At 46.0% G+C, this 9,436-nt stretch overlaps 1 protein-coding gene across 7 annotated transcripts in view; it reads left to right on the top strand.

The window, feature by feature from the left end:
• Positions 1–921: 921 nt before the first annotated feature.
• FAM120B (family with sequence similarity 120 member B) overlaps positions 922–9,436 on the top strand; it is a 199,259-nt gene continuing 190,744 nt past the window's right edge. For 3 of the 7 annotated variants that reach the window (XM_077486157.1, XM_077486153.1, XM_077486151.1), the window contains exons 1-2: positions 938–1,135; positions 3,308–3,466. In XM_077486157.1, coding sequence (XP_077342283.1) covers positions 3,457–3,466 — 10 coding nt within the window. In that variant the 5' untranslated portion in view covers positions 938–1,135; positions 3,308–3,456. Of the gene's footprint in view, positions 1,219–3,307; positions 3,467–9,436 lie in introns of all 7 variants that reach the window. The other 4 variants (XM_077486152.1, XM_077486155.1, XM_077486154.1 and 1 more) reach the window with 4 other exon arrangements.

Here is a 9,436-nt window from a genome sequence, read left to right as displayed (position 1 = left end):
GATCCTGCTCTCAAATTTCTGACGGAAAAAGTCTGATAGAGCCCACACACGATTGGATTTTCTGACAATATTATCCGATTGGACCTTTTCCGTCTGAATTTCCGTGTGTACAAGGCATAAGGCTTACCTGTAGGTACTGTATATATCTCCTAATCTCCTGCACCGTTTAGGAGATATTTACCATATACGCTTGCGCCATCATCCGCGCATACGCTGTGAAGGAACGGCCCTCCGTGCCATTTCTTCACCAGCAAGTGGCATGACTGACGGCATGCGCGGGAGCGACATCACGCGACTCCGGCCAGCCACAGAGACGGACTCCGCAGCCCCGAAAAGGAAGAGGGGTTAAGATGGATGCTGCCACCAGCAGGGACAACGCAGGCTTTGTTTGCAGGTAAGTGGCACATAATGTGATGCATACTAGCCCATTATGCTTTTACTTTGCAGGGGAAAAAAAGAGGAAGTAATATCCATCAGTGTTTAATTCCTCTTTAATCAGCCACAGAACCAGTGTAATTAATATGTGTTCGGTTTTAAAGCGACGAGATGTCAACCCTAGCAGGTAGGGACCGATGATCACCCCTGTATGCAGTCTACATCTGTGGGCAAACAGCCATCCCCAACAACAGGTAATCGCCCCATGTGTGACTACACATAGCCAGTGTCAGCCTGGTATTGATTTGTACAGACTTCCTGTCCGCTGCTGTTTGGAAGCCACTGACCTGGGCGGTCACAAACTAGTTTACACAAACCCAAAATGGGTGAGGTTTCCCTCAAGCACATTTTAATGGAAGCCACCATTCCTGCCACATACACATCACTGATAATGATGGCACACCGCATAGCTGTAGCACACAACACACACTCCATCCCTTCCATCCCCACAGGACATGAGCTCCACTTCACAAAGCACGTGATCAGGTAAGCCGGAAGCGGAAGTGCGGCGCTCTGTGTGTGTGAAAAGTTAGCGGGCATCAGGTAGACGGACACAGGTACAGGTTTACTTCCTTCATACCTGCAGCCAACAGCGCTACGATTGCGCATGCGCAGTAAGAGCAACGTGGAGCCGCGGTTGTGCTGGGACCGTCCGCCGCCTGGTGCATTCTGGGAGTTGTAGTCTTCGGCAGTGCAGGCGGTGAGGAGATTTCCTTCCTACCACAGAGGTTGTGTGTCTGTGTGCAGCAGGGACAGCAGGACGTAGCAGTGTGGTGTAGACAGGTTATTATTATTACTGCTGTACCAAGGAAGGGAGTGTTGCTTATGAATACGTCATTAGTGGAAGTCCCTTGTATCAGCCTCTGTACAGCTGTAAATAACGCCATTTGTACACATATGGCCTAGTTCACACGGACATGTGCGTTATTTGGAGACGTACGCCGCAAAACGCATCAGTTTAGACGCATTGATATCTGCTGTGTTTAAACGCCTTTATGTCCGTCATGTTTGGATGCATTTACACACACTTAGGTGCGTTTAGGTGGATTTGCATGCATACATGCAGTAAAATGGCACAACCTGCGCGGGCACGGGGGCATCTCTGCTCTGAATGGCCCAATTAATTTGAATTCTGCTGCATAGAGGTCCCTCTGGAACTAGATCCTATACGTAGAGTGTTTTACATACAAAGCCTAGAAATGGCAGTGGGTAGGGATGAGCTCCGGCGTGTTCGCATACAGCACGTGCAGAGCACACCAGGAAGTCGGCATTGCGCTAATCACAGGCAGTGAGACATTGCCCTGATGTGCGGCTGCAGAGATCGGGAAATGTCTCACTGCCTATGATTAGCGCAGCACAGTGCCGACATCCTGGCAAGCTCAGCACGTGCTGTATGCGAACACGCCGGAGATCATCCTTAGCTGTGGGCTTTAACATGGAGCTGCCACATATGTGCATGCAGCCATCATCCTTTGTTGGGAGCGTGCTCACTTAGCACCCCCAGCACAGCGATCGCATTGCCACCAAGTACTGCACTGTTTACAGTCAGGAGGTGTCACGTCACATTCGGCTACCCATCACATTTTGCTACCCGCTGGAGTGCGCATGTGCGATGCTGCCATATGCATTCCAACACAGGGCCCCTTACGGGCTCGCTTTGCTCGTAATAATTATAATCTAACTTTATGTCCACTTGGATGGTGGGGCTTGAACCTGGACTCGGGTGTGGGCACAAAATTCTGAGCAAGCGCAGATCGCCACAGTGTTGGGACGCATATGGCGGCATCACGCATGCACAGTCCAGCAGGTAGCCAAACGTGATGGGTTGCCATATGTGACAAAACAGAGGCGGTGTGGCAGACTCTCCACCACATGATCATTGGAACAGCCAATCACAGTGATCACATGACTGGGAAGCCCACCATTACTACTTATAAAGAACCTGCTCCTGCTGGCTGGAATGAGTTAAAGTGTTACTAAACCCCCAACAGTAAAATCAGGCTGTATATGCAGTAAAGAATGCTTGTTCTCACTGTGGAATCTAACGACTTAATTCTCCACATAGTGTAAAAAGGTTGTTTGATCCTGTCTTCTCTGATCCTCCCCTTCTTCTAGAGTCCCCAATCCATCTCCTGAGTAGGGATGAGCTCAGTGTTCAACACAAACGCATGTTCGACTCGAACACGGTCTGTTCGCTTGTTCTGCGAATTCAGAACTTTGTGGACCGTTCGCACCAAATTCGCGTGGCACGAACGGCCCACAATGCACTACACCATTGCAGTGCATTGCTGGCTCATGATTGGCCAAGCATGCTCTGTGACCCCACATGCTTGGCCAATCACAGGGAGGTTTAGTACACGCCCCACACTATATAAGGCCACCAGCGCAGCGGCCTTGTGTAGTGTGTTGGCGTGCAGGGAAAGAGCAAGATAGGCAGGGACAGTGTATTTTTGATTGGGAACCTAGAGCTGTTACAGTGGGTGTTGTGTGCCTCCTGCACAGTATACACCTGAAGATACCCTTTATTGTTGGTGTTGTTCTGTTTCTGTAACACAGGCATCTGCAGCATTTACAGTGGGTGTTGTGTGCCTCCAGCAAAGTATACACCTGAAGATGCCCCTTATTGCTGGTGTTGTCTGTTGCATATCTTGCATATTAGCCTTTAAAATGAGCACTTTTGATTTCGAACATTCGAGTCTCATAGACTTTAATAGGGTTCTAAAGTTCGTACGAATTTTAGGTCCGTTCGAAGGTTCTGGTGAGAACCGAACCGAGGGGGGTGTTCGGCTCATCCCTACTCCTGAGCCTTGGGGGCACTCTGCACAAGCTCAGTTTGGTGTGTATTGCTAGAGATTATTTTTTTTTTGGGCAGGGGGCATGTGATCGGCACAGGAACAATCAGCACTGTCCAGACAGAGGGTCAGGGGTCCTGCAGCCTCATAGGACAGTCAGAGGAGAATGGAAAGCTTTACAAGCTTTAACCAAACATTGATACAAGTCACACGACTGCTCTAACTGCTGATGAGAAAAGGTATTTAGCAGTTTATATTTACTAAAATAATTGCAATTCCATGTTCTGTGTACTGTGGGAGACCAGATATAGTGAATGCAGGGTCATTTTAAACTGGGAGCAAATCAGTTTGCATTGCATGTAAATGTACTGGAAAGGAGCAAACTGAGAGGCGAAGAGAGCGACGTGACTAGAGGGATGACTGCATCAGTCTCCTGCTGCTCCTTTACTGTACAATCAAGAGGCTGGGGGTATAGAGAGGAAGCCACAAATCCCTACCATAGTCTATAACTGGGGGTGTCATCGGCCAAACACTGCCATGTAAATCTCGGGACAGGAATGGCAGCGGTACCGCCCCTTTGCAAATAAAACAGCTGAAACAGGGCCTGTTTAATGAAGTTTATGGGAATGCAGATTTGGCATGATTGCAGGTCAATGAATTCTGAAGGATCTCAGACTGATATGATCGACAGGATCCCAAAGCTCATCAACACAGGATCTAACTTGTATTTTACTTGTCTATGTTGACGTTTGACTGGAGTTCACCCTTAACATTCTGATAACTGCGGTTTGTTCTTCTGTCTGGGAATTAAAGGTAACTGGTGCCCTCATCTCCACTCCAACAGCAATGCGGTGTCCAGGAGTTTCCTCACCAGTCGCAGACATCCTTAGCTGGTCTCCTTCCAGGTTTCAGTCTTTGGCCGTTCTGATTCACTCTACTTACGCATCGCTTCTCAGCATTTTGGCTAAGATCAAGTGTGGTATCTGGGAGGAAGAAAACTGGTGATGTTAGTGAAGTGGGGCCACCAGCTAATATTTTCCCAGTGTAATAAGGTGGGCACAGTGGGAGGGATCCTTTTCCTCCCTGTTTGAATCTGGCCTGGTACACCAGACTTGTCCCAGGTTGAAGGCAGGACTCTTCCCTAGGTGCTAATTAATGCCGCGTACACACGGCTGGACTTTTCGACATCAAAGGTCCGACGGATCGAATCCGTCCGACAATTCGACCGTGTGTGGGCTTCATCGGACCTTTGCTGTCGAAAAATCTGATGGACTTTCGATTTAGAACATGTTTCAAATTCGGCCGAAAAATCCATTCGTCTGTATGCTAGTCCAACGGACGAAAACTGACACTAGGGCAGCTATTGGCTACTGGATATGAACTTCCTTATTCTAGTCCAGTCATACGTCATCACGGTCAAATTCGTTGGACTGTTTGTTGTATCCCCTGCAGTCCCCAGTAAGATCTATGTTGTTATATGAATCATTTTAAAATACAGATAATTGAAGAAATGAAGAAGCAGACGGTGTCTGAGAAACTTGTAACATATTGCTGCTGTCTCACTATCAACTATTGGTGCATTGTGTAAGAACGTGTGTTCACTCATGTAATGAGCTTATACTGTATATACAGATATATATCAGTTAGTGGATGGTAAAGGGCATATATTACGGTTGATACTACTCAGTAAAGTTTGAAGTCCCTCAAAAGCCCCATACACACTATCAGTTTTTTTGCTGAGTTTTTCCTTCACACTTACCAAAACCATGTAGTAGAAGGGCCTGCCTGATTGCATACAAACTGAAACTCCTAAGGTTTGACCTCATATTATATGGTTTTGGTAAATCTGAAGGAAAAACTCAGCAGAAAAAACTGGTAGTGTGTATGGGGCTTTACTTTTACAGTTGTGTTCAAAAGTTTGCATACCCTTGGAAAATTGGAAATATACAGTATGCACCATTTCTTTAAGAAAACGTGAGTGAGCAGGTGAAACGCACTTCTTTTATGTTTTATGGGATTCATATTCAACTGTCGGTCATAACAGAATAGAGCACCCATAAAACAAAACATGGCAACAAGTAAACAAATGTTCAAAAGTCTGCACACTAGTTCTTAATACTGTGTATTGCACCCTTTAGCATCAGTGGCAGAGTGCAGTTTTTTGTAATAGTCGTCTATGATGTCCCGAATTCTTGCAGCCGGTACAGCTGCCCATTGGTCTTGGCAGAATGCCTCCAGGTCATGCAAAATCTTTGGTCGTCTTGCATGAACCAAACGTTTGAGATCTCCCCAGAGTGGCTTGATGATATTAAGGTCAGAAGACTGTGATGGCAACCCAGTAGAAATCTCTCCTGCGCTCGGGTGCCACGTATCTCAGTAAGTGGATGACCGCGTTTATAAAGCAATGCCTGCCGTCTTGCAGCCCTCCTCAGAATAATGGGTATTCATAGACTAAATGAAAAAGAAAAGGAGGACGCACAGACCTAGTGCATTAGCACTGGTAGAGCTTTATTAAAGCATAAAAAAACAGCAAAATATATACTCACAAACGAGCATTTGTATAGGGCTTTGACAGTAGAGCAGGTACGCTATTCTAAACACCAGCAAACCAGGACCTGATGTCACGTGGGTCAAACCGATAACACAAGATGGCTGGTGCATTTCAGGGGAGTACCCCCTTTCTTCAGAGCCCGTTTGAGGGGGGGAGTGCATACCCTCTTTTTAGGGGCATCCAGCTCCCACTTCCTCCTGGGGCTCCGCGGAGCCGGAAGGAAGTTCAGCTCGTTCCCCTCCCTCCCAATCGCAGCGTGTCTCGTGCGTATGCAGTGGGTGTCAGCCGGGTGCTCCCAGTCACAATGCCGGTGCGGGGGAGAGGAGCAGGGCTTCATTCGCTCCGTATCGCTGGACCGTGGGACAGGTGAGTGTCCGATTTTTTTTTTTGTAGCTACACTTTTTGTAGCTGCTAACTTTTATATGGGTGGAACTCCGCTTTAACATTACTTTCATGTAATAAGCTGTTCTATGAAACTCAGTTTTGTCAACATTTTGGAAATTGTTCTTGTGTTCATTGAGATATTGATTAAAATCTTACTTTTCAAAAGGGGTGTACTCATTTATGCTAAGCACTGTATTTTCTTTGTTTATTCCTTTAGATGTAGATCTGTTGACCCCTTGGAAATACCTTGTCTAGTTGTCTATAGGGGTGCAACGGATCGTCACCGATCCGTGATCCGAACGGGTCAACCCGCTCGGATCGGCACATGCCGCAATCCGCAGAGCACTCCGCGGTCTCGGCCTTAGGAAAGGCCGCAGCTTCGGCCTAGCTCCGAAGCGGCGGCCATCTTTCTACACCCAGTCTGTTTACACGTGATCGTCCGACGGAGCGATCACTTGTAAACAAACCGGTTCCTCTCTCCCCTCTCTGTACTAACCTGTACAGTGGAGGGGAGAGATCCTGAGATGGAAGCAGCCATCCCTCCATACCCTGCCAATACTCTGCAGTACCCCAATACTCTAGCAATACTCTGCAGTACCCCAATACTCTAGCAATATTCTAGCCATACTCTGCAGTACCCCAATACTCTAGCAATACTCTAGCAATACCCCAATACTCTAGCAATACTCTGCGATACCCTGCCAGTACTCTGCGATACCCTGCCAATACTCAGCAATACCCTGCCTGCCAATACTCAGCAATACCCTGCCTGCCAATACTCTGCGATACTCAGCCGTGCCCAGCCATTCTCAGCCGTGCCCAGCCATGCCCAGCCATACTCAGCCGTGCCCAGCCATACTCAGCCGTGCCCAGCCATACTCAGCCATACTCAGCTATGCTCAGCCATACCCAGCCATACTCAGCCAATATTACAGTGGCGGAGATTGTGGATATTACAGTGGGGACTATATGGTGGTGGAATTTTCACAGGTTTTTGCAAATTAAATTATTATTTGCTGATCCGAAAAATGATCCGATCTGTGACTCTGATCCGAGGAACGATCCGATCCGTGAGTTTTTTGATCCGTTGCACCCCTAGTTGTCTAACAATGTAACTGGAATGTTGTTTCATGAGCTGTTTGATTAAAGGATACATTTTTGCATTAGTCCAGCATTTATAAATATTCTTAAACAAATATTTTTCCTGTATGTCCCAATGAGAAGTTTTCTAACATTTGCCATAAAAATAATTTTAGCTATATATTGTGCGTTTTAAAAAAGTGAAAGCTGCATGTAATATGTGCAGAAAATTGTCCTTCGTTCTCCTCTAGAAAAAAGGTTTGATTCCCTTCTGCACAGTTCTGATTTGTAGGGACGTTACATAATGACATTCATTTTTTCATATTTATGTGCTATTACTATAATTGCCCATTCACCAATTTTCTATTATATAAATGTACTAACCTTGAAATCTCAGGGTTTTGTGACAATTACAAGAGCTTGGCAATATGCCTCACACTGCTTTTTTAACAAGCCATTTAATTTATGCATATACTCATTAACAAACAAGTCACGTAGTTGCGCAATAAGACCTTTAAAAATTCAAACCTAATCCACCAGAACATAAATAAGTTATTTCCAGGATTTGTCTGTATTCTGTATACTTTTTGTGAAAAATAATAATGTTTACTCAAAGCGTCCAATTATTTGAATTCTAAATATAAAATATAAGAGCATGTTACTGTGCCTCGTGTGTACGAATGAACGTAATGGATGGTGCCTATTGGCAATAGTAATCAATCAGCTGGTATTTTTCTAACGCAGGTAAGAAAATAAATGAAAGAGACATACTGGATGTTGTGACTTAAATAGATGGTTTTAATACGTGAACTACATGGGTAAGAAATGTTATTAAGGGGGGGGCTAAAGTCTTGTTGACATTGAGGCAGTCATTGGGTGCTTGATAGGCTGTTCCTAACCCCGCTAAGCACCACACAAGCTATGGGTGGGAAATGGTAAACTGAGCAAAAAAGGGTCCATTCCCACATGAGTGACAACCAGACAAGGTGGTGCAGTGTGGTGGACATACTGTATGTTTATGTGACATTTGGACTGTAGCTGCCTATAGATTGTAATGCTTGAGTGTTTTAATCTAGGGTACCATACTCCCCAAAAAAACAATGGCAATGCAGCTTCAATAAAGCCTAATGCCTAGTACACAGGATCAGAAAAGCGGACGAAAAATACTACTTTTCAAAGCAATCGTACGATAATCAGATCATTAGTACACAGCTTTCGAGAGCCGATCACTACAGTTTATCTGACGTTATTAGAAGGGACAAAAACTATAATGTTTCTAATATGATACCAGAACACACTGTTTTTGTTTAATCAGTACAGTATTCATCTGAAAAAAAAGAACGTAAGAGCAAGACCACACATGGAAAAGAAAGAATACATTACATCACCTCTGAAGTTGTATTCTTTCGTACGAGAATTTTCAAACGTTCATCCGCTATTCATGTGTACGTGGCTTAAAATCGTTGTAAAGGCAGAAGGTTTTTTATCCTAAAGCAGGAGTTCCGCCGTTTTTTTTTTTTTTAAAAGCCAGCAGCTACAAATACTGCAGCTGCTGACTTTTAAAATAAGGACACTTACCTGTCCAGCGCGCCCGCGATGTCGGCACCCGATGCCGATCTCTCGATCGTCTCTCAGGTGCTGCCGCCGCCATCTTGGGTATGGTAATCAGGAAGTGGAGCCTTGCGGCTTCATTTCCCGGTTCCCTACTGTGCATGCGCGAGTCGCGCTGTGCAATAAGGATGGTCCCTGCTGTCTCTGGGATCCGTGTGTTTCCCAGCAGACAGCGGGGGACCTTCGGAAAGGGGCGTATATTCTGCAGATATCTATGCCGGAAGTGGGTGCAGATACCTGCACCCCCCTCCCCCCTGAAAGGTGCCAATTGTGGCGCCGGAGGGGGGGAGGGTTCCAATGAGCGGAAGCTCCACTTTAGGGTGGAGCTCCTCTTTAAGGCATTCTATGCCTTAAGATAAAAATCCTTCTGTGTGTAGCAGCCACCCCAATACCCCAATATTTACCTGATCCCCATCTCTGTCCAGCGATGCCCATGAATCCCTCGGCCATCTAAGACTCTCCCTCCCGATTGTCTCTTACACAACAGCAGCATCATTGGCTCCCGTTGCCGTCAATCAAAGTCAGTTACCCAATCGGGAGAGAGGGGGTGGAGCAGAATGGCAACTCCATGTCTGAATGGACA

This window comes from Lithobates pipiens, unplaced genomic scaffold, assembly GCF_037356315.1.
Source record: "Lithobates pipiens isolate NorthernLeopardFrog02 unplaced genomic scaffold, aLitPip1_a1.2 Scaffold_18, whole genome shotgun sequence".
NCBI classification, from domain to species: Eukaryota; Metazoa; Chordata; class Amphibia; order Anura; family Ranidae; genus Lithobates; species Lithobates pipiens.
Note: the sequence above shows the minus strand (reverse complement) of the source record. Positions and strands in the feature narration are given on the sequence as shown.